This window comes from Etheostoma cragini, chromosome 3 (assembly GCF_013103735.1).
Source record: "Etheostoma cragini isolate CJK2018 chromosome 3, CSU_Ecrag_1.0, whole genome shotgun sequence".
Lineage (NCBI taxonomy): Eukaryota > Metazoa > Chordata > Actinopteri > Perciformes > Percidae > Etheostoma > Etheostoma cragini.
In genome coordinates this window covers 11,376,997-11,402,566 of record NC_048409.1, presented here as the reverse complement: position 1 = coordinate 11,402,566, position 25,570 = coordinate 11,376,997, and the positions used below count along the sequence as shown (strand labels likewise).

General features: G+C 43.2%; 1 protein-coding gene across 5 annotated transcripts in view; it reads left to right on the top strand.

Moving 5' to 3' along the window:
• Positions 1-25,570, top strand: part of cux1b (cut-like homeobox 1b) — a 66,998-nt gene that overhangs the window by 27,247 nt on the left and 14,181 nt on the right. For 3 of the 5 annotated variants that reach the window (XM_034868070.1, XM_034868069.1, XM_034868072.1), the window contains exons 4-19: positions 1,722-1,800; positions 5,806-5,943; positions 7,798-7,921; positions 12,232-12,308; positions 12,768-12,834; positions 17,312-17,360; positions 19,278-19,382; positions 19,907-20,095; positions 20,340-20,398; positions 20,733-20,775; positions 20,937-21,033; positions 22,373-23,173; positions 23,887-23,970; positions 24,444-24,545; positions 24,665-25,215; positions 25,359-25,500. In XM_034868070.1, the coding sequence (XP_034723961.1) occupies positions 1,722-1,800; positions 5,806-5,943; positions 7,798-7,921; positions 12,232-12,308; positions 12,768-12,834; positions 17,312-17,360; positions 19,278-19,382; positions 19,907-20,095; positions 20,340-20,398; positions 20,733-20,775; positions 20,937-21,033; positions 22,373-23,173; positions 23,887-23,970; positions 24,444-24,545; positions 24,665-25,215; positions 25,359-25,500 (2,707 nt within the window). The remainder of the gene's footprint in view (positions 1-1,721; positions 1,801-5,805; positions 5,944-7,797; positions 7,922-12,231; positions 12,309-12,767; positions 12,835-17,311; positions 17,361-19,277; positions 19,383-19,906; positions 20,096-20,339; positions 20,399-20,732; positions 20,776-20,936; positions 21,034-22,372; positions 23,174-23,886; positions 23,971-24,443; positions 24,546-24,664; positions 25,216-25,358; positions 25,501-25,570) is intronic. The other 2 variants (XM_034868071.1, XM_034868074.1) reach the window with 2 other exon arrangements.

Genomic DNA, 25,570 nt, shown 5'->3' with positions numbered 1-25,570 from the left:
CCTACATTAAATGTCTATTTCCTGCCTCCCATGTTGGGCTATATAAAGCTGCTGTACCACTGACCTTGGCCCAGTCATTGTACAGTCACGCAGCCGGCTTCCTTCACTGCCATCGGCAGATCATTTTTTGCGTTGGTTTGGGAGTGTGTGTGTGTGTGTGTGTGTTTCTTTTATATCATGAGTTTTAGTTGTGGTACTCTGATAACATACTCTAAGACAGACAGACAGACAGACACGCATGCACACACACGCGCACACATTTTGACACTGATGAACAGGTTTGGTGTTGGTGTGTGAGAGGTATTAGTACTCTGCATCAGTAATCTCCCATTAGTGGCCTTGCATTTGAGGATCCTGATCGCTCAATGTCACACAGCACATGAAGAGGTTAAAGTACATGATGCAGTAGTGTGTGTGTGGGTGTGTGTGTGTGTGTGTGTGTGTGTGTGTGGGTGTGTTTACTTACATGGCAGATGGACATGAGTATGTGACAGAGAAACATGTGAGAAAGACTGACACTGAAAAAGATTGAGGGGAAAGAAAAAAATGAGTCACAGAACATGGAAGTGACAGGAGGGAGAATTCGAGAGAGAGATTGAGAGAAAGACATTGAGAAATAAAAAAATGGGGGAAAGAGGGAGGGGTGCTGGCACCAGCCTATTGAGGGCCAGATGTTTTGCGGCTAAAAAAACTAGAGATGAATCAAAGCCATGTGAAGAGATTTATTAGGTTCCCATAGGAGCCCAGGCAGTATTACATGTAGCCCGCTCTGTTTACAGTGGCAAGAACCCCTAAACCACCCATCAACTACACTACTGGCTTGGCTGGGAATGTGAAGACTTTATATTTGGACTTATATAGGCTTTTGTCTTTTATTCCTTTTCTCTCAGTGAATGTGCTGGAGGAGTTGGAAGAGAAACACAAGGCTGTTTAGTCTGAGTGCGTGAGCCAGAGTAGTCAGCTGTAGCTCTGCCCAGTACAGTAGCGCCCTCTGAATGTCTTTATTTGGCATCTGTTTCCCTCGATTTAGACTTGATTTCAGATGTATTTCGCCTACTCTGTCTGCTATTCATGTTGAAGTGTGACACAGAGAGCATAGTAGAGCTTGCTGCCTAATGGTTCAGCATTGACAACCGTGTAAAGGTCCCCTCCAGTATGATTTTTAGAATTAATCTCTTATGGATCCAATCTAATGCTGTCCATTTCAATAATATCGGTGATGGAATACATGCCGTGCCCTCTTGTGTTAATGGCTGCATCAGTAATGGATCCACACTGTATTGCTGCTAAGAGCTGACTGAATAATCTGCCCCTGCTGTGGCTGGAAAGACTGAGCCAGCTGTTTAATGATGTCAGCGTGCTGGAGGGGAAACCAACGCGCGCGCACACACACACACACACACACACACACACACACAACCCGACGGACAGGCGGACGCGGGCACACACAGTCGAGGACAGACAGACGCAAGCACGCGGCAAACGAAATGCATCCGTCATCAACTGAACAGCTGAACTGATTTCACGGGAAGGAAACACCATCGCTGCCACTGTCAATACAACCACGCTCGCATGCAGCATACCTATGCATAGTGAGGATAGGCCGATATGTAGACAACTCTTACTGTGAAATTAATGGGCCTGCCTTTGGCGTGTATGGATGTGACACTGAGTTGTCGGGTGGTGTAACCAACAATTAACCATTCTTTTTCTCCTCGCAGATCGATGCCTTGAGTAAGAGAAGTAAAGAAGCAGAGGCCGCCTTCTTGAACGTGTACAAGAAAATAATTGATGTCCCAGGTAAGATATGCTTCTGGTGTGGGCTGCGGGTGTCCTTTTTGTTGTTGTATGTTTGTCTAGACACCTCCTGAGTCCAAAAACACGTGACCAGGAGATGGGGCTGAACAATATTGTTTTAGCATCGACATCGCGATGTGCGTAGCAGCGATAGTCACATCGCAGGGCGTTTCAATGTTGACGCTAAAACGTTTTTGCCGCATGATTGACAAGAAAACTTTCACCATTCTCCTTTTAGATTATTATTATTACCGGCCGACCCGTCCCCTTTAAGACAGGTCGCCATGTGGCCAACGTTTGTGTGTGTGTCGTTAGTCCAACGGGGTTATTGTTATGGGAAGTGAGGCTCTCCGTGTGTATAAAAGTCCCGTAGGCAGCAGCTGCCGCAGTGATGCACATGATTGGTAGTCAGTAAACCTACAGTAGTCAGTGTTTTATGTTCGCTGCAAATACAACCTAAAACAATGATTAATGCAACATAATCCCAACGTCTCCCGGCCGTTTCCCCCCGCAGAAAGCTGCTACCAGCCATGCTAAGGCTAATATAGTTAGCCTAAAGAAACAAGGGGTCCTTCGGACCCAATTGACGTCACGGTTTGGAGCCGCGGTGCTAGAAACGTAACACTAATCTACTACAGAAGTCTGTTTCTGATCTAACGTCATTACCACTGATTTAATTGTTCTTGGATACACAGTTTGTTGCTAGTGCGCGTGATGTGCAGGTCTGATCAATTTATCAAACAAGCTGGCCTTGCTAGTCGACCACAACAGAAATTTAGAGGAAGCAACATGCAGTCGTGGCCATACACTTAAACCTGGATTATTAGGATTATATGAATAGACTGGTGTCATGCTAATCAAACTGTGTGTTTCTGCCTAATTCTCCTCTCCAAAAGTAACGTCAGTCACAGCGCTTACTTGCTTTGGTGTTTGTAAAGCACAAACAAATAATTTAACCAAGAATAGTTGACATTAGGAAAGATCATTTTAATTTGTATCTTCTGCGTAGACGCACTCCCCTACAACGGGGATATATATTTATTTATTATTTCCAAATAGAGCTATTTGTGTCATCTTTTAGAAATTACTTTTTCTTTTTTCATATCTTAACATACAGTATATCGTAGGAAAAATATATATCGCAATGTCAGTTTTTTCCCAATATCGTGCAGGCCTATCTGGAGACCCCCGCAGACAAGCACCAACAGGGAAAGAGAAAAAGTATAACACCACTCGTCTGGTGCTCCTTAACTGTGCATTCAGGCATGTGCGATGCCTTAATATGTCCCCTTGAGATCACATCCCCACTGGTAAAGCCTTTGGAGGGTCTTAACAGAAGGTGCGTCCTGATATGGATGACAAGGGCGGCCATGATTGGCTGCTGCAAAGTGCACACATGAGCAGTCACGTTCAGCACACTGAGGCCGAGGAGGGACACGCAGCATTCAGTGTTACAGAACACACACAGCCACAGAGCTACTGGTTGGAAATGTTCAGCTGTATGGGAGCCCTGGAGGGGCCGTGTATGTAGGAATGAGAGAGGAGTTGAGTTCATCTATAGCGTAAGGAGGTCATCATATTCCCACATGGATAGACCTACAGTAATATCTTTGGATTGTACTGCTCCCAATAAGTCAGCGCCAGCTCTGACGGGGCTATTCTTAACTTGCAGCGAGACAATGATGTAATGCCTGATGCACACACGCACACAGACACAGACCAGCCTGACTAATGCAGCAGTCTTGAAAGAGGAAACTGTGTGTTTTGTTCTGTCTTCTATCAGCTGAAGGCCTGGTTAGTCAGCCCAGAGTGCTCTGCTTTAGATTAAAGGTGTCTGGCGAGAGCGCTCAGCACCAGTGGCCCACAAGTCAAACTGCTTTTAACAGGCTGTACAGTTGATTTGGAGGGGGGGGGGGGCTATGTGAAGGACAAAGGTTTGATAAGAGAGAGAAAGAAAGTTGATTTTCAAGGGTGCCGTTGCAGATTGGAGTCCAAATTCAGGACACTGTTATGTTCCTTAGTTTTTGTTTGTTCTTTGCATGTATTTGTATGAGAATGTGTGTGTTAGTGTGTGTGTGTTAGTGTGTGTGTGTGTGTGTGTGTGTGTGTGTCGGAGCTTAGCTCTACATGGTGTGTCACCTTGACAGCACAAAATCAGCATGAAATTCCCCAATCGTTCTCTGCTGATCTCTCATTAGCATAGTTAAGATATCTAACTGCGTCAGACATGAGAGACACACACACACACACACACACACACACACAGCCCTTACCCCCAGCTGTAAGCTGTCAGTTCCTCTTATCTGTACGACACACACACATAAACACGCACAAGCAAGCAAACTGCTCTTTTAGCTGGCATGCTGATGAGCGTCGCCCGCGTCTCTTGGCTGCCTGTCACCAGTTTGCCACCCATGAGCACCAATCAGATGTGATTGGCCTGACTGACAGGGCTCTCTTCATCACACTGACAGTTAACCCGGCTGTGTGTTCACAGAGATGTTGGTAAAATGCCTCCAGAAAGTTGTCTTTCTTCCTTCTGTCTCTTGTTTTATTTTATCTCTTTTTTACCTTTTGCGTTGCCTATTTTACGGCTCCAGTTAGTCCATCTGTCTACTCCCATGTTTCTCTTCTTTTTTCTTTTTTTTTTTTCTTGCTTTCAAGCTGCATCATAGTGAACACTTTAACTGATCATAGCCCTGTAGTGTCTGTTGTTAATATGTCCCTTCAACTGTCTGTATCTTTCTATGAGCATCACTTCAGCAGTTCTAGTGCTGTGTCAGCAGTTGACGCATTATTTCTCTCCCCCCCCCCCACACACACACACACAAAGTTTATCTCATTCACCAACAATAGTCTCTGTTGATACAATGGCTGATAGTGTATCATTCAATAACCTTTATGGATAAACAGAATGTGCCAAACTAACCATGACCTTTCAGCGTTGTGTGTTGTTGTAGAAAGCTAAGTCTCTGTTATGTTCTTCTTTTTCTAATCAGTGAAGTGCGAGAGAGTATTCACAATGCTGGGTTTTCTTTTTCAGGTCTTTATCAATATTTTTAAAATAACTAAAATCCTATAATGATGTATATCTATATATTTTATAAAGACATGCCTTGAATAGGATATTTAACAGATGAACAATAAACTTTATAATTTACAAATCATAAATAAAAAACCAAATATAGCATTAAAATTAAATAATTAGGACATATACAGTGGAAAGATACCAGAAAATGCAATCTATGAAATGGATTTTTGAAGTCACTGCAATACAGTTTCTTTTTGCGCATCTGTTAACATATTCATTCACATATCTTTCTAATTATTATTTATTTACAAGTCTGTGGTATCAAATAAGAGTATTGGTTCTGCAAATAGTCAAGCTATGAACTATAACTAGCTGTCCGATTAGATAATCATGATATCATTGACCAAATACCTCGATGTCGACACAGCGACAGTATTGTAGGGATGACTATTGGTGCTTTAACAAAATATTTTCACAATTATATTTTGGAAAAATAATCAACAACAATTTAAATGTAATCATTAAGTGGTTAAAAAAAAACTAGAACAGTCTGGTAAGTTGAGAAAATAACATCCCTTTTTCGTAATGCCGCTTTTTAATCTTAGCATATAACAATGTCCAAAATCTGAGGCGATATCTAGTCTGATAACACGATATCAATATAACATGTTTATATATACATCAGCCCTAGTCTGATGCATACAATAACATTGTTAGTAATTGGGATGTTTTTTGGTCCTTGCTGGAGCCAGTAATTCTCCACAGGGAGATCAAAGGTCAGGGTCAGCTCCAGAACACTTCTCCTGGAGCTGCAAGAGATTCATTGCCTTGCTCAAGGACTCGTCACCAGGGTAAACGCTTGCTCTCACGGGGCCTTGAATGGAGTTATTCCTAGCTCACCACGCCACCTCGCCGCCCTTGTTTGTGTAATCTGCTGCTTTGCAGTGTGTTAACACGGTGTGTTTTGTCTCTGCCAGATCCTGTACCTGTGTTGGAGCTGGCTCAGCAGCTGCAGCTGAAGCTCCAGAGGATGCACGACATTGAGACAGAGAACACCAAACTTCGAGAGACACTGGAGGACTACAACAAAGAGTTTGCAGAAGTCAAAAACCAAGGTTAGAGACAGGATACATGCAGAGCCCCGCAATTTGGGATTGTCCTGACTTTGAGAGGGGCATGGATGTAGGGCACAAAAACCCATACACCTAGTGTCTGTGTAGTTCGACAGTGTTTTAAGGTTCTTTTCTCTCGTTTATTACATCTGCATTACTACTATGCCCAGTTACAATCACTGAATGTGTAGAGTGCACAAAACAAAACGAACGCGGTGAAGCAGGCTGCTCCGGTGAGAATAAGAAAACTGAATAATGCATATTGGTATTTGAATGGCTGATTTAACATTTGGCCAAGGGACAATAGCCTTTTGACTAACAATGGCACATTTACAGTTATGTTGATCAACGTGCATTGTCCTTTAGTTTTAGGTGATCGCCGTCAGTCAGTTGGAAATATTGTACAAAGCAAGATCATATACAGTTTGGTTAACATTTCAGTTTGACATTTGGCTACAACAAAGTAGTAATGTTGTAAATATGTTTAACTGCTGATAGTCTTGAGAAATTTCTCATTGTCAATAGTAAAAGTAAAGTAAACCAAAATCATTTTTGTAATGCTTGAAGTAACTTTGTAACCATTATGCCTGCATGTTGATGAACGTTTAAGTGCAAATATAAGGTCAAAGAAACTTAGAATTATTTAGATGCCCTTTTCAAAGGAAGAGGCCACATTTGAACATATTTAAGTGCCTTATATTTTTTTTTCAAAAACACAAAAAAATGCACAAGGTTTTACATAAATAGGTTTTCCGGGGGGAAAACATGAGGCAGTTTCATGAATAAAAAAACGACAGGCTACCTCTGGGTAAAGAGAGATGGAAAAACTGACAGAGGCAGAGAGATGAGTGAGAAGCAGTAATAAAAGTGGTGTGATTTCAGTCGAAAAGGAGGAGTGAGCGAGTGGGCAGGGAATGTTTTGGAATCCCCCTTTCCTCAGTGAGAGTTAATTGGAACAGCTCAATAGCGGCAGGGTTCCATTCTGCCATTGATTTTCCTGTTCCCTCATCCTTTATCCCTCCTTCCCGCCTCAATAGATGGGGGATATTTAAACCCCAAAACACACTGTGGAACTCCCACTCCTGTTAACGCACACGCGGACCTGCCCCCCCACTCACACACACACACACACACACACACACACACACACACACACAAAAGAGTGCAGGGGCCATTGATCCTCGCAACCTAAATGTTTAAAGTTCAGTTAAGCAGTTAAGGGGTAAGAGGGCTCTGAGGGGACTCTCCTCTATTGATTATGTGTCAGAGCAGTGAGACTGGAGTTTAAATCACACACACACACACACACACACACACACACACACACACACAGTGCTAAGAGCCCTCAGTCAAAGGCAGCAAGCAGCAATGCTCTTTATCATTGTCTCACTCACTTATATCTTTCTCTGAGAAACACACACACACAAACACACACACACAGAGGCCTATTTATTACGCCAGTTATGTGTTAGATTTATTTCAGGCTGCCCCATACTGAGCTCAGCCGTCAGCAGGTTATGGGGTTTCAGCACTAATGCAGTCCTAATGAATACACCACATCTACCACTGGTGAACAGTGAATATTCTATACCAGTCATGGATGTAAAGATTAGGGAGCAGCCATAGGGGCCGAGGCCTTGGTCTGTGCTGACAGAGGAAGAATGTGTGATATAAAAGCTGTTCCTTAAGCAAAGGTCAACCCCCCCTCCCCCGTCAAATGATTATTGTCGTCAGTGCCATTTGTCACATTTAGGAAACGGCAATAGTTTGTTGTCTATATGTTTTGCAAATGTCCCGTGTTAGAATTCTTCCCTCCTTGTCTCTTAACGCCCGACTCTCTGCTTTAACCTCCTCCAGAGGTGACCATCAAGGCCTTGAAGGAGAAGATCCGTGAGTATGAGCAGTCTCTGAAGAATCAAGCGGAGAACCTGGCCCAAGAGAAGCAGCTCCAACTACACAACGACTATGCAGAGAAGGAGAGGTATAACTGTGTGTGTGTGTGTGTGTGTGTGTGTGTGTGTGTGTGTCTGTCTGTGTGTGTGTGTGCGCTACAGAAGCGGTGTTTCATGTAATAACCTCTGCATCATTTTGCCATTTCAAACCTTTGGGTCATTTTGGTCTCTGACATAACTGCTATGATTCAAATTTTTCTTTTTTTAAAGATTTTTTTTTCGGGCTTTTAATAGCTTTTATTGGATAGGACATCTTAAGACAGGAAAGTGGGAGAGAGTTGGATGACATGCAGCAAATTGCCTTGGGTCAGAATTGAACCCGTGGCCGCTGCCGTGAGGACGGAGCTGCCAGGGCGCCCTGTGATTCCGATTTTTTTATAAATGATAGATTTAAGATATCTGCCTGAGGTATTTATAACATAATTATTTTTTCTCAGTTTATAGTCCTTGCAATTTTTTTATAGTTATCAGTTTAATCAACAAATTGCTGCTTATTGCCTCCCCGGCATTGGCTTTCTTTCACAATTCAATGCAGGAAAGGACGCTGCAGAAAAGACAAAGCTAGCATTTTTGTCATGTGGGTGCTTGCCATTCTTGTCTTGATGGAAATCAACACCTCATACTCCCTTTTCTGTCTTTACCACATATCTTTCAGTCTTTTCTGTTGAGAATAATTGCTATCAAAGACATTTACTATGTCTGAAAAGATACGTCCCTTGAAATAAAACGCGCCAAATTACTATATAATGACAAAAAATATGCTTAGGTATCACTCTATTTTGATACAAAGTAATTCATTTTGATCTAATGGGTTATTTCCTTTCCAAACCCATTTTCAGGTCATTTTGAAGTGTGTGATTTGCAGATACACAGAAAGCCTGTGGCAGTAAGAAACAAGCACAAAATTGCTGCCAGATATTTAAGGAACATGGAAAAATGCTAACTACTGAAATGATGTATAATCTCTTACAAAGGCTAGAATGCGTCACTCTGATGGTCTCCTTTACCAGGAATGAGTCTTTTTAACATGAAGATGCAGGCAGCCATAATATTGTTTCACTTTAAAACAGTCTTGGGCACCGCTCCTACTGCAACGCACAGTAAATCCAGTCCGGTATGATGATGGCCACTTTAAAATTTAAAGGGAATCCACATGAAGTTTAGCTTTTCAAATGCAGGTGTAGGATTGACCAGTTAACCTCACATGTAGTTGTCTTAGGTATCTATGTGGTCCTCTTTTGAATTAAAGGGATGAATAAACATGTGGAGGTTCCAAGAGAAATGATGAGCACTCATCAGATTAGCTGGTGCAGCCTCGGGGCTTAAAGACACAGCACACTTTTGCTGAGGGTGAGCAGAAGTTAACGGCCAGGATGGATGTATCAAAGCTGAAGATGTTTCTTAACTAGGAAACAAAGCACTGCCATTATCTCAAAACCAATTAAAAAGTCGATACAGTAGTCGTAGAGTAGGCCTGCACGATTTGGGGGAAATATGAATCACAATTTTGCTTTTTTTTTTGCTTAGAATTGATATCATGATTCTCTGCCACGATTTTCTTGCTCCTGAAGTGTCATGTTTATTGCACACATGAACCATGACAACCTGTAGCACATTGCGCATCACCACAAGCCTGTACACATACCAAAACATACATATTGGCCATTTAAGTACAGTAGGCTACCAAACATAGTGACATATAACACACTGAACTAAATAGGGCCCTGATACACGCCCTATCTGAACTCCTTGAACATGACGTTACTTAACCCTCATGTTGTCCTCAGGTCAAATTGACCTGTTTTCCTATATCAGTGTTCATTTCAACTACCCATTTCTAATTTCCCAAAATAACATGATGGATTCCACACAACGCTCTTTAGAAAGTACAAATCTCCATTCAATTTTACAGCATTTGGAAAAAAATTTAAGTGGTTTCGAAATAGTATTGAGTAAAAGTTGACATATTCCAGCCTGTGATTATCCATCAACATCCATTCCTTTAATTTAAGTCTATAAATATTTTCTAATTTCTGCTTTTCTAACTCAAACATTATGTATAATTTCCTATAAATTAGGTTTATTTACCATGAATTCCACAAATAACAGTAAAACTAGAATTAATAAGTTAGTGTTACGTAGTGTAAAAAAAAAGTGACAAGCATTGAAAAAAAGCGTCAAAAGTGTTTAAAAAGGTTCAAAAAAGTTCAAAAACGTAAAAGTTAAAAACATTAATAAAAAGTGTCAGCAAAAGTGTGGATTTTCAATTTTGATGGGAAGACAACACAAGGGATAATTACAACAGTCAGTCAACATGCTGCAGCTGCAGCTTCAGGCTCTCGAAAAATGGAGTTTGTCAATTGCCAGTAGATTGCAAGTACAGTATCAAAAACAGAAGGATTTCACGCTCTTTAACTGCTTGCCTTTTATACTCTTGCCTCGTACGGCTTTATCATATTTCACTTTGTGGTGACGGTTGAGGTGCTGGTAAAGATTTGTGGTGTTACCTTGCGGTGCTGCAACGAGGGCTAAGCAGACCAACCCTCGTCGTCTTGCACAAAATACTTCCACACCACAAGATTTTTTTCAGAACAAGTGCGATTTGAGACTGAGTAGTTGTTCTGATTCCTGTCACTAGTACCTGGGTTTTCATCAATATCTATTTTGTTTCTTTCCTGTCACACTAGTTAAGGCTACGTACGTACGACTCTACGGCGTAGCCTGACGTGCACCTCTCCGAAGATTTCCCCCTCGCCATGCCTCTAAAACTTGTTCCGAAGCTAATCGCCGTCACGCTCTCACTGTCACCCGTGCTCTATCACCCACTCTCCACACACACACACACACACACACACACACACACACACACACGCGCTGGCTCGAGGCGCACACCAAAGCACAAGTAAACAGCGTTTCGCGATTGACCCTCCGGGAACCCCCCCCCCCACACACACACACACACACACACACACACAAATGTGACAGGTCGTCGTTGCAAATGAGAATTTTTCTCAATCAACTTACCTGGTTAAATAAAGGTTAAAAAAAAAAAAGAATCAAATTTATTTAATAATGTAATTGCGAACAGGGGTGAATCGAGATTTTCTAACGATTTATCGTGCCGGCCTATCGTAGAGCTCAACAATACAACCATGTTAATGTGCACGTTTTAGTGTTCCACTACACTCCACCATGCAGATATAATGGTATATCAACTGCTGTTACACCAAGTGATGGAGACTCATTTCTGAATTGCTGCAAACATAAAAAGATGGTAGCCACCGCATCACTTCAGTTGTTAATACTTCCTCTGAGTTTGTTGATCATATCGCAGTATTTTAGATACGGCTTGCATCCTTTTTCAGAAATGTTTACCTGCATGGAGGTTATCAAAGTCATTGTCTTTTCACTGTCAGTTTTTCTCAAGATGAAATTGCAAGTAGATTACTTACTTTCAGTTGCATCACTTTCTGCTTTAATTCCAAAGTATGAAGCACTGCCAACAATTAAGACTGATTTTGAATGCTTTTCTTTCACATTCCATTACTGAAACTTTGTCAGTGGTAATTTTGGTCCACTTTACGTTGATTTGTAAGAATTGTGTGTATTAAATGTACGTTACAGAGCTCAGATTTTCACTCGTGGCAATCATCTTGATTGCAGCGAAGACGTGTTAAAGCTCATTGCCCGTTTCAGACGCACAGCCGAAGATCAATTGTATAACTGTATTTCCTTTACGTCAGTGTTTTATAGGCCCCTTCCTGTCTGCAGAGAGCTGACTTCCTGTGTCTGAGAGGGGCAGTAAATGGATGGCACCTCAGATACATTTTATCCTGCAAGGAGGGAGAGAGAGAGAGATGAAAGTATGAAGTAGAGGGCAGAAAAATAGAGATGACAGGAGAGACAGATTGGCGGAGAAGGGGGGCATCAAAGAGTGCCATAAAGACTGTCTTTGTGCTAGATTATTGATGTTTTCACACGCAGTGGCAATTTCTCAGCAGAGCCCAACTTTTTATATGCTAAGAATGAATCTATTTTATCCTTGTGGTTGCTGACGCCCCCTCCCCCCTCTCTTACTCAACCCTTGCTCTCTTTCCCCCCAACCCCCCCGCCTCCACCCCGGGTGCAGTGTGCCCCAGTGGCCAGACATTCCTGCCTAATAGGGCTGCTTAATGAGGAGTGGGTTGTGTTGGGAGGATTTTAGTGGGGAAAACACTTCAGAAATGGTGGGAGAATTGTTGTAGTTGCCACAAAGTTTGAACCCAAGACTTACTGACTCGGTATCTGTGACTTTCTTCTCCCCTGCTTTCTTTTTCTTTCCTTCTGTCTGCCTCTGTAGGAAACTCCAGGAGAGCCAGGACTCCATGTCGTCAAGGTTGGAAGAGGCCGAACACAAGGCCCAGTCCCTACAGACAGGTACCAGCCTGTGTACAGTTTTAGCCATCTCAGATAAAATGGCCCTTATCACTGAATATCAGGTGGCGCTGGCTTTAAAGCCTCTGAAAATTGGGTTTCAAATCCTAAGTATTTCTCGTTGAACTCGTTGATTCACTGGAAGAAACTGTTTCTAGTGACGTTTAACACCTAATCTGCTTCATCTGGACTAGGTGGGTGGGGTTTGATCAGATTGACAGTGGCCTAGCAACATGAGCAGATAACTCCACAACTGTCGAAACTTGAAAAGCATAGAAGTACAGTCTCTCATGGGAAATAACCAAATAGTTGTCTTTGAAATATCTGTGTGTAAAAACTGTAGTAGGACCTTTCATGGCATTTCAAAAAGTGTAATTCATAATTGGATATCTTAAGTTCCTAATATAAAAGCTGACTTGTAGCGGCGGGATTCACAGTTGACTCGTTTCTCGTCTTTTACAGCACTTGAAACAACTCAGGCCGAGCTCTTTGATTTGAAGACCAAGTATGACGAGGAATCCACAGCTAAGTACGTCTCTTGGTGCTCTATGCGTGTGTTTGCGGGCGACTGCTCCCCTCCTCCATGTTCCTGCCATAATCGTTGTGTTTAGTGAATCTCCTTGCCTGGAAACTCCCCCTTCTTTCCCAAACAGCTGGATTCTCTCCCACAACGCTCAGCAGCCTCCAAATCCCAGCGTTACCATGCACTGTAAATACTGACAGGGATTGTGATGCGTTTTGCAGCCACAGCAAGCAACCAAAATAGCAATTTTTGTTTGTGTGGTGTAAGCTAAAGCGTGCTCTGATTCATCAGGGTCATAAGAGACGAGGGTCAATTTGAGATTGGACTAAAAGCCACACAGGCGTCTAACAGGACCTGTAAGATAAGGTGGCTTCAATTACGTGAGCTGTAGGCATCTATCATTATTGATCTTATAGTAGTGGCGAGGATGAGAACAGAAGCTTTTCCATGTCAGCACTCCTCACTGTGAAGTGGTACTTTATGACATTCACACTCTTCGTTCCCGCAGGGTTAGTAGCTGGAGCCAGAACCACTGGAGCACCCAAACCAGAATTCAGAAAGTCTCAAATTCTGAGAAGAAAAACCAGAGCCTTTCATGGTGTTTTGTTTTTAGTTGGTGTACTGCGAAACACAGCTCACACTTTCCTCGCAACATTTACTCTTTCTTTGAATCCAAGATTATTTATAAAATTGGTCAAGGGCATCCTATGTGCGCACTGTCCACAGAGTACGGCACAGTATCAGCTTGGCTTTTAAGGTCCCCCACCCCCCACCCCCCACCCCATTTACTATGCCCCAAACTCACTGTGTCTCTCCATTAACAGACTTGTCAAATTGATTGGCTGTTAAAAACAGATCGATTTCTCCTCAGTCTTCCTCACAATACTATTTTCCTCCTTTGTTACCTCCCTGACTACAGCACATTGTCTTTTATCTCCTGTATTGTGCATTTGTGATTGTAACAAGAAAGGCGACAGGATGATATTGCATGCAGTGAAGTGGCACTAATTGATAGGTTTCATAGTCTATCAAAAGCCTATCAGATTTATTTTCTTTCCTCATTACAACAGTGCAGCGCTTCTCTACTTTCTCTAATTTCGTTACACTTTAATCTTCCCTTCTTCGTCTTTGTCCGATCCTTTTATGTCAGAATAAAACACATTTTTGAAAAGACACGTATAGTAAGCCCCATTTGCTTACAGAAGCTAATAAACCCATACACGCACATACAAATACACACAAACACACACACCCTCCTGAGCCTGAGGCAGTCAGGGTCCTTGACTATGTGGCGTGCTGTGATCTGAAATTTTAATGCAACGCTTTAAAGCACACACAAACCCTCTCTAACCCTGCTCCCTCCCAGTCCTTGGAGTCCTTCCCCCGTTTACTGCTTGGCTGAGCAAATCGCCAGTGTTTGGCTGAACACAACTTTTAACCCTTTGACTGGGTATATTTTGGCCCTGCTAAACACAAACTTCATACATATCAGGCACTTTTTCCACACAAACACATGCACACACACACTTGCTCTAAACTTTCCACTAAGGAGGACATTGCGTGACAAATCCCCCATCCTCTTGCTGCATTCGGGTAATCTGCCTTTTAAAACACACTGACACACACACACAAACACACACTCGCACATGGACGTCCACACACTCCCTGAGAATTTGGTCGATGCTGCAGTGCCCGGAGTGTGTGAGCTTCAGCGGGAGGCGTGCGTGCTGATGTAGCGTAGCTTTGTGTGTGTGTGTGTGTGTGTGTGTGTGTGTGTGTGTGTCAGGGTCTGGCGGGCCGCATTTTACCCGTTTAGTCCCTGTTAAAGATTAATGATATATTGATCCCCAGCTCCACAGGGGTGTGTGTGTGTGTGTCCATTTTGGGAAAACCCTTTAATTGCCAATAATTAGGAAGGAATAGCCAATTGACAGTTGCCTGTGTCCATCTCCAGCACAAGCGAACACAAAATGGCACACAACGTACACACACTCTCACAGCTAGCTTCTTTTTAAGCCTCCTTAAAATCCCCAAGGTAACACGCTGTGTAAACGCAATGTGCAGAAAGGAAAGAAAAGGAATGGAGTGATGAAAGCTAGAGGGCAAAAATCAAGTCAGAGGCTGGAGGCTACAGCGAGGAAGAGGGGATAAGAGTGTGATAGAGGGGGGAAATGAAAATCTAAATCAGGGGAATATCCTGCTGGCACCGAGGACAGAGGCCGCGGAAGAGAAGGCGGGGGGGGGGGATGGAAGGAAGAAAAAAAGATGAAAGGAGAAAAAGTGGAGGGCAATGGGAGGGGAAAAGGACAGAGGCAAGCAGAGGGTGGAAAAGAAAAGGATCTGTTGAGTGAGGAGCAAGAGAGAGGAGATGATAAGAGATGAAAAAGCCTGTCTGAGATGGAGGAAGTACAGTCGGGGCTTAGAGGCTCTGGACTTGTTTCAGAAGTCCTACAGTACTCGCTGATGTCACTTGTGCACCCATTTGCTTTCATGGTACAAAGGAGTGTGTTTGTGTGTGATTTCTAGTGCAGCTGTGCATCTACTCTATGGCTCCTCCCTGTGGCAGCTAAATAGTTTTGTAGGTGTGTTTTGGTGTCCTAAAATCAGGGTTCATCATTACAAAGGACCCTCCCTTTTACTGTTCAGTGTTTGACAAATTAATTCCTCTGGGTACATTGGCTGGCTGTGGATAGTTCCTGCCCTGCCCAGCGACTGACTGACTGTATCAGGATATGCAGAAAATCCTTTCCCTGTGATCTGCTTTGGCCCTCAGCCTCTAGCTTTGCCTTTATAATTCCCAAATCCAAAGGTTATTTAAGAAGACTTTGTGCATCTGTACTTTGATTAAATGATCACATTTGGAGCAAGAGCGGTGGTTTATTTGGGTTGCATTACTACCCGTAAACGCTCTCCATTACAAGCTTTTCTGGCTTGTTGGCTCTCTGACCTTACATTTGTGTGCGCGAATGAGTGCACACGTGGGTCCTGCACACTATAGCTTAAGACAGGATAAAAGCTGGTGAGGTTGTGTACTATTATGTTGCTTAAATGCATACTAGATCCTTTTAACTGTTAGGGAAAGAATAAAAGTGGAAAGCTCTCCCACACACATCTGATTCTTTCTGCTGCATTGCCTTTGGCACAATGTTGACCTAATATCAACTGTGTCTGTTTTGTTAAAACACATTCAAATCAGTAGTACTCAAGCCTATGGGACAACACTGTTTCTCATACTGCGACACACAAATACAAAAGCTGCTTGGGTTATCGGGTTCACTATCAAAAGATTGCAGTGAAATCAGAAGGTCTTAATGGACGCAGCAGTGCGCATATGCGCTCACAAATTTGTACTCAAAGCCGCCCGTGTATTTTAACAAGCAAGTAATTTCTTAAGTAACGCACATGCATGCTCACCGTGTCTTTCAAAGTTCTGTGAAGATTTGTATCATCTGTTTGTTATAGCTTCCCTATGTGGCAAACTGTATTCAAAATATATCTTGAGGCGCACGCACGTGCGCGCACACACACACACACACACACACACACACACACACACACACACACACACACACCCTGACAACTAATTAACAGAGATGGTAATCATATTAAGGAAATGATTTAGTTCAATTTAGTTCACTTCAATTGTATTTATATAGCATATTTAAAGACAAAAAAATATTATAGGCAAACAATACAAAATAACCAACCGTAGAAAAAGGCATAGTATGTAACTTATCATTTTTGCAAGTCTTAGGAAGATTACCATTCGTTGTTTTTCTGTTCACTGTTTTGTTTTTGAAGTTTCTTTCACATCTCTGTCACTGTTTGCAGGAAAGTGACAGGTATTCACGTCAGTAATTAAAAGAGGGTTATTAAAGTACTTTTCCAAAGTCCAAAAATGTGTGGCGTTATGAAGATGTATCCCTGATGCCTGACCTCTAGCAAGGAAGAGGTGAACCATGGCCTCCATCCAGACCATTAGTCAGACACAATCACACAGCTTCATAGCAGATTAGTCTGCTGTATTAGGATTTAGAGCTCTATTAATGTAATCCCTCTGTTTTAGTGTGGCTTGGGTTTAGGGGCTTACATGTGCACACCCACACACAGATACGCACACACACACACACACACACACACACACACACACACACACACACACACACACACACACACACACACACACACACACACACACACACTTAAATACATGTATGCTTGCACACATACAAGCTGTTTGGGTTATGGATTTCACAATCAATGGATTAAGGTGAAATTTAGACATTAATGGACATGGCACTAACATTCTCTAAATGTCTTCTCTCTGAACAATCGCACATGCACGTAATGTGTGCTGGGTGTGCTTTTCTTTCTGGGATTCGATTCAAATATCTATCCATTTATCCATTCCTTGTTTTTTTGTGTGTGATGCATTTCCGTGAGTTTTCACATCCTCTGTTGTAACAGTCAATGTCTTTCTCAGGGCCGATGAGATTGAGATGGTGATGACAGACCTGGAAAGAGCCAATCAGGTAACCCGCTCAACATCATAATTGAACGTTTTTACACAACATTGTTCAAATTGTCCATCATACCAAACTCCAAGTTATAATTATTGAAATACAATAAGCAACTGAGTTCTTAAAGTGAAATTGTTTAAATGAAAATGTGTGTATATTGATACAAGTACATCTGATTTAAAGTATCTAGTCTAGTGATTTTTTTTATATTTATCTTCCCATCAACAAATATCACCTTCTAATAAGTTTTGTCTGCTTAAGCTGAAAAACAAAGCCTGGTATAGCTTTTTGCTCGGTGCCGTTGTCGCCCAAAAACAGTGAGCCACAAAGTTGCACTGGGTGACATGTTAAACATGGGATCTGTAGTTTATTCTGAGTTGTTCCCATATACATAATCCAGCTGCTCTAAATGTTCACTAGAGCCCCAAATATGCATTAATCCGCGGCTGAAAATAGCCCACAAAAAAGCACTCTTTACTCCTTTTTGAGTAGCATTTGTGCCCAGCTGCCGGAAATTATTTAGCCTTTTTTCTAAATCCATGACTCTAAGATTTACTTTAAGGTTTACTTAAAGAACAATCGGCCATGTATTGAGAGATGGACTAACACACATGGTTTTGGTCTTTTTTGATAAGTTATTTAGAATACCAAAAACAAAGAACATTACCAACCTTAACCTTTAAAATATAAATATTCGGATGTTCAGAATCTATGAAATGTGGCTTACATTAACAAATAATGACTTGCTTATCACTGTGAAGGCTTTGGTTTGTTTGACATGTGTATTACACACCTACTAAAACCACCCATCTGAAATAACCCACCATAGCGCGTCTTCTGCCCTTGTGTGTGTAAATATTCCCATGGTATCTGTTAATGTCATTGTTGTTAACTTTCATTATTAGCCCAAGAGTATGATTTGTGGCTAAAGGGGTAGCATAGGCATGTAATGTTAATATTGGCCTAAAGGTTAGCACTCCGACTACAATGCCACACACACACACACACACACACACACACACACACACACACACACACACTTTATTCACACTTGTGATTTGAGGTTTACAGAGGATGACAGCATGGCCTCCAGCTCAGTCACAGACTTTTTATACGCTTTTATAAGGAGAAAATGGAAAACAGGATTTTTCTCTTGCGCCTAGCAGTCCAACTCCCACCCAGTCAATAACAGCTCTCAATATGGTTGCAATTAGGAACACTGTGGAATCAGCTCCCTGTAACGTCTAATGATGGCAAGTTGGCGAGTGTTGCAGATGATTCCCAACTGAAGCATAGCAGTTTGGCCATAAATATAAGGCAGGCAGCGGGTATCATCTCACTTCCCAGCTCTAAATTTAATATTGTCAATTAAGGTAAAATCCACCCTCTACCATCAGCCCCCTCTGCCCTTTGCCACTCTGTAGTAAGTTTGTTTATGCTCAAAGGGGGCAAATTCCTTTTCATACAGACACACAGTCGGCTTGTAGAAGAAGATGGTATATTTTAAAATGTCAGTACTTTAATCTGATTGCCTTTTTGGAATGGAGTGTAGTAAATTTCAGCTGTATTCTTTGCATAAAGGTAATCAAGCTTAAAAAAGTGTTCCTCTAAAGACAATTAAGTTGCTGCCACAAGACAGATTGTACGTTAATTTAGGGGCATGATGGCACTACAGGAAGACATTTTTACTTTCTAGGCCTTGCTATTCTCTTGTCGGTCTGCTCTCACCATCTACGTGTATTAAGTAGGTTTGCAACGGTTCTGTGGGGCAAGCAGAAAATTGAGACAAGTTGAGGGAATGTGTGTACGCCAATAAAAAGAAGAAGAAAAAAAGTACGTCACACAGCAGCGCCAAATTCAGGATTAGATTTATCATGTTTGACCATGTATGAATCTCCACTTGTTGAACTTTTCCTCGTCTCCTTCCAGCGAGCAGAGGCAGCCCAGAGAGAGACGGAGTCGCTCAGAGAGCAGCTGTCCTTGAGTAACCAATCCCAGCAGCTCGGCAGCCCTGCCAAGGCCGACCCCGACACGGTAACACATTTCACCGCTTCGCTGCTTTACTGCAGGGCTGATGAAGACTTATTGATAGGCTAAAGATCTGCTCTGCCTTTTTCATCTAGAGACGATCAGCTGATTACAGCTTCAATTTATGGATTACTGTGATCACTGATCTTATTAAAGGTCAGGCATGATGCATTGATTAGTTGACTATTGATTTCCAAGGAAGGGTTGCCAAGGTGGCAATAAATGATCGGTGTATTGATTAACCTGTTCAAAAGACTGCAGAGGTGAGGCTTAGTCAAAGACAGACTGCCACACCAAAGTATCTGCTTAGTTGATGCCTCAGTGTTAGGTGGTTGTGATTGGTTGATCGATTACCTCTTTTTATTGATCTAACAAAGGAGGACTATTGAAACGATAATCAGTACATTGATCAGGTTCCATCTGCCATAGAACTACTGATTGCTGCAGTGATCAACTCTATATATCTGAAAGTACTCATGCAGGTTTTATTTAGCTCATTAGATTAAACTTCCGTTCTATTTGTCTTTCAGGAACAGCCAACGGAGGTGGCATCCCACTCAAGTCTGGAGGCGGAGCTCAGGGCCAAAGAAAGGGAGACCGCCCAGCTGGTGGAGGACGTCCAGAGACTGCAGGCCAGCCTGACCAAACTCCGAGAGACCACCAGCTCCCAGATCACACAGCTGGAGCAGCAGCTCAGCAGCAAGACCGCTATTCTCAAGGTACCAACTGAACACACAGCTTTTCATTAGATTGAATTTAGTTTTCATTTTAGCTATTCATTTCTCATAAGACCATGTATGTATTCAGGTCTTTTTCCTGCTATGTAGTGTATTCTACAAACTATGTTTCCACTTTCACTCTCTCTGTTCTGTAATCTAGTCACTGAAATAAGTCTATGACATTTACAGCTCCAAAGTTTGTATTTTATTATCTAATTCAGTCATTTCATCTCTTTAACTACAGGAACTAGAGGAGAAACTGCAGAAGCAAGCTGACTATGAGGAGGTGAAGAAGGAGTTGAGGTGAGGATCGCACACACAGAGGAGTCTTTGTGTGTGCGCGTTTGTGTATGTCCAGTACAGATCTATTTCATTCATTTGATGTCTTTAACCATTTTAAACAAGGTGCATGTCTGCATTTTAGATGTGTAACTCTATTAAGTGCCATAATGAAGGTGTAGCTTGAATGTCTGTAGTTTTATTTTTTGCTCTTGGGCTCTTCCCCTTTATTCTTTCTTAATCTGTAGAGAGACAGAAATAGGAAAGCTAGCATGTTACGCTGTAGATGTGTTTCTAGTATGGGATTCATATGGATTTTTGTTAATCTCTCTCTCTCTCTCTCCCTCTCTCCTCTCAGTATCCTCAAGTCTATGGAGTTTGGAACAGCTGATTCTGTGCAGGTAAAAGTGACAGATACAATCTATCTGCACATAACGTTGCAGTAATAATAGGTATTAAGTCCATGATGAAACAAAAAAGTCACATTTGAAGGGGACAGGCCTAAGCGAGGTTAATTTGAGTCTCATTTTTTAATTTCTGTTTCACCTGTTCCGTCCATCAGGACTCCTCCAAACCTCTGGAGGTGCTGTTGCTGGAGAGGAACCGTAGTCTTCAGTCTGAGAGCGCCGCTCTGCGCATTGCCAACACTGAGCTCAGCGGTAAGTCTGCTCGAATGTAAGCTTATAGAAAAGGCTGTACAACCCTGGCCATGCTATCTTGGCAAAACCTCCACTCAGATCAGCACAAATGAAAGAATGCCGATAGAAGTGGAGTCCAGTATTCATGGTAGCTTAGATGAGGATTCAGCTGCAGGTAAGGCTGTGCAGTTACGGCTATGAAGACATTGCATCAGGTTAGTGCATACTTACTGTATATATGGCTGTAGATTATTTTTCTCTGAGAATACTTAACCATTTATTCATGTTTTGGGATTGATTTGCAATATTGGGTCCACAGTATGCAAAAGACATCATAGTACAGAAATGTTGTTTCTTTAGTCCCACACATCATGGAGAAGAGGAAAAATGCATACCTGGTGTCTTTGAATACCGCAGCAGGAGGTCAACCTGAACAGTAACAAATTGCAGTACACAAAAATGAGGACACCATACTCTTGCCTCTACATCAAGATTCTTGTCCTCTGCAAAAGTGTTTGTGGGTTTGAAATGTCATGGCTTTAGGCTTGAATAGTTGAATAGCTTTGAATTGATTAACATTCACAGTAAGGGGAGCTTACTGTCTTACTCAATCATGTAACGGTCTCAATGGTTATGCATTAGAATAATATTTCTCCCAGCGCTTCCATCCATTTGGATTCTAGTAGTTACAAGACTGAGGATTTATGATTTCTGTCTGTTTTGCTTTGGTGAATGTATGAATGGACATCAGTCCAACTATTAAGGAAAGAAGTGAAATAAGGCCTTTCCTCAGCAGAGCTGTACTGTCTGTTTTTTGGTGACATGCATCTATTTTCTGTTCAGCCATAAAAAAAAAAATGCTCCATTTGTTTCCTGGATGTATTTTTCATGAACTAAAACTATGATACTGCATCTACAATGTAACAATGAAGTGTTTAGGAATGCGCCGCAACAGCAGCATGGAAGAGGACTTGCATGGTGTATTTGCTATCTAAGGATCCTTTTACAAAGTCCAGATACTTCCACTTTGCCTGCAAAGAGAGAGAAAGAGAGAATGAGAGAGAGAGAGAACTGACTGAGCCCTGGGCCAAGCTAATCTGCCTAAGTGGCACAGTGTCAATTGTTTTGTTTGTCCTTTTTTTCTTCCAGGCTGTGGCTTACAAGAAAGGTTGAAATCACAAATGCATGGGCACTTTGTCTTGGGGGGGGGTTGGCAAAAAAGGAAAAGAAAGTTCACTAATTTGGAAAAGACTTGATTAAGATAACTTTCAACTTTTGTTATTTTTTTTCCTCTCTCTTTATGGAACCCCTTTTTTGTTGACTCCCCCATAATGCATGGTGTGTTTGACCTTTCTTGTAGGGTCAGCTGGAAGAAAAGGGACGGAAGAGCCCACACCGAAGAAGGAGACCATGCCCCACAACCCCTCTCCTTCGCCCCCTCCTCCCCCTCCCTCTCTTCCGTCCTCCTCCCAGCTCCCCCTGTCTCGCACTCATACGGACCACGTCAACACTGCTACCACCACCAGCAGCAGCGAAACGCACCCGTTCAGTCCTACGGGCATTGGACAGGACTTCTATTCCCCTGTGTTCCCTTTGGTGGGTGGTAAGATGGCTTTGAACTCCCTCATCCAGCGGCAGCTGCTTCAGTCCTTTTACTCCAAAGCCTTGCAGGAGTCGTCTGGAATTCCCAGTGGGGCTCTGCTGTTCACCCCCTTCACCCCAACCCTCAGCTCCATCCCTACCTCCACCCCTGGCTCTGGGTCAGCTGCCATCCCTCTGGCGGCGAGCAGCCCGCAGCCGCCTCCAGCCAGCCCAGACATGGGTCCTGTTAACGGGAGCAGCACCGCTGGCAGTGCCCCATCCCCGTCACCCAGCCACTCTGACGCCACCACAGGAAGTATTTTGGACGGGGAGGATATGGACACAGCAGAGATTGCCCGACAGGTGAAAGAGCAGCTGATAAAGCACAACATTGGCCAGCGTGTGTTTGGCCACTATGTGCTAGGACTTTCCCAGGGATCGGTCAGTGAGATCCTGGCCAGACCAAAGCCGTGGAACAAGCTAACCATCCGGGGGAAGGAGCCCTTCCACAAGATGAGGCAGTTCCTCGCCGATGAGCAGAACATCCTCGCGCTGCGCAGCATCCAGGGAAGGCAGAGAGGTGAGTCTGTGTCTTTAATGTGTCTGTGCGTGCGTGAGCGAGCGAGAGAGTGTGTGTGTGTGTCTTGCATGTTTTCAGGCCTGCACAGAGCCATTGATTAGCTTGTCAATATGGACTAGCTTTTTATTTTTCTTTCTCTTTCCTTACTCCCATCCTGTGCCTCACCTGTGTGTTTTGAGTGAGTTCCTAGTCACACACTGATCCCAAGAGCCTCTCCCAGCTATCGTGGTCAATACAGAAACCTTTCACAAATCAATAGTATTGATCGGTGGGACCTAGGAGGAAGGCAGGGGTACTGTTAACTACGGGTAGATTCGATTAGCCTGGGCCTGCTTTTGTTAACGCATCAGGACATTTCTGATCGAAGGAGGTCTCCCTAGTACACAAACGTATAACCACCCGAGTCCTAGCGAAAGTCTGTGTTCAAAAATAAGGCTGCAGGTAATATGCCCCTGTTTAATTCACCCTTTTAAATGATGTATCATTTAGTGCAGTAGTTTAATATTCCTGTAAGAGGAAGAGGTTTGATTCCTGCTGGGGACACAAATGGTGAAGATCAATGCATTTATGGTACTATAATGTGCACTGGATGGAAGTATCCACACATTCCATATATTTGCAGATCATTATAGGGCACCATATAGTCTAGCTGTAAAAGAAGAAACAAACACACCAGTGCTGTAACAAAGTGTGTGGTATATTGTTTTTAACAGAGGGCTCAGGCCAGCCCCAGCTTAGCCGAGTGTTTCAGGATGTTCCGAAGCGGAGAGCCCTCTCCAATACAGCTTCACACACAGGTCTGTCCCCTTCACACGCAGAGATTTTAGCACGTTCTGTCTGTGTGGCATGTTTGTGTTGGGCTGAACTGTTTCTATTGTGTGTGCGAGTGAGTTGGCATTTATTAACTTGCGGGCAGGCGTACAGCTAGACATGTGCCTTGATGGTAACCACACAGTTCCAGTGGCTTGCGTCAAAGGAGAAGCCAGCATGTGTATTTAGGAATTGTATTGGTAATAGTTAGTCTGTGGGGAGCATTTACTGTACAAACCCTTGTAGCACGTGTGCATGTGTGAGCTCCAAAGAGAACCAGAGGCATTATGACAATCCCTCCAGTGTAGTTGCCTTGTAGCTCAGTGGTGGGAATGTTGTTCTTTGTGCTGTGCTATGGTGTAATTATTTGATGTTCTTCTTATAAGTTATGTTATACTTCTCCTCACCTGCTCTGACAAGATTTTTCATCTCCTCCCATTCCCTCTTCCTCTCCTTCCAGGGAACATTACTGCGCGCGTCCGCACCCCAGAGGCTGGTTCAGATGAGGCTATCAAGTCCATTCTGGAGCAGGCCAAAAGAGAGCTGCAGGTGCAGAAGGCTGGTGAGTTGTAGTTTTCTTCTATTTCTCAGAGGGTTCTCAGAGCATCTAAGAGGATACATTGTGGCTGGGATTGTTTGTTAATGTGTCTCATGACTACCCTTTTTCACTTCCTTCAACAGACTTGTCCCATGCTCAACCATCATATACAGGACTGAAAGGAGGAGGCGGAGGGGGAATTGGAGGCGGTGGCAGCGGATCAGATGAGGCTATCCGCTCCATCCTAGAGCAAGCTCGCAGAGAGATGGAAGCCCAACAGACTGCACTGGAGCCCATCCTCAAAGCCTCATCTTCGTCTTCCTCCTCTGCATCACTAGCTCAGAGGGACTTCCTGAGCTCCTCGCTCACCGCCCCCCTTCCCCCTTACAACCCCCTGTCACTCTCTCTCAAGAAGCCTAGCAGCTCTCTCCTGTCCTCCCCCTCATCCCCGTCTCCCATCCTGGACTTCAGCTCCAGCATAAAGAGAGAAGGCAGGGCTTCTTCAGGGATTGACATGTCTGTTGATGCAGCTCTCAGGCTGGGTCGGAGCTCTGAGGGGTCGGCCCGCTCTGGAAGTTCTGGAGGAGTGGGTTACTGGAGAGAACAGTGGTGGAGCAACATGCACACAGACCCCCGCAGGGCCATATCCAGCCAGACAGGAGAAGAGAACCATAACCAGGAGGACTCTAAAGAGGTAAGGCGAGACAACGACGACAACAACAACAACAACAAAAGCTTGTGTCTGTCTGTTCTTCTTCTGCCCTACTTTTTTTCCCCGTCCGCTTTCACTCTACAGTGGTTTCTTGTCTGAACCATGCTCCATCTGTGTGTTTTCAGGGAATATTGAGTGACAGTTTGTCTCGACACAAACCGTGGAACAAGTTGAACCAGAGGAGCAGAGAGCCATACCTCCGCATGCAGCCGTGGCTCAATGGAGACCAGGGGCAAAACACACACATCCAGCAAGCTCAGAATCAAGGTAAACAAATCACATGCGCACACACACACACACACACACACACACACACACACACACACACACACACACA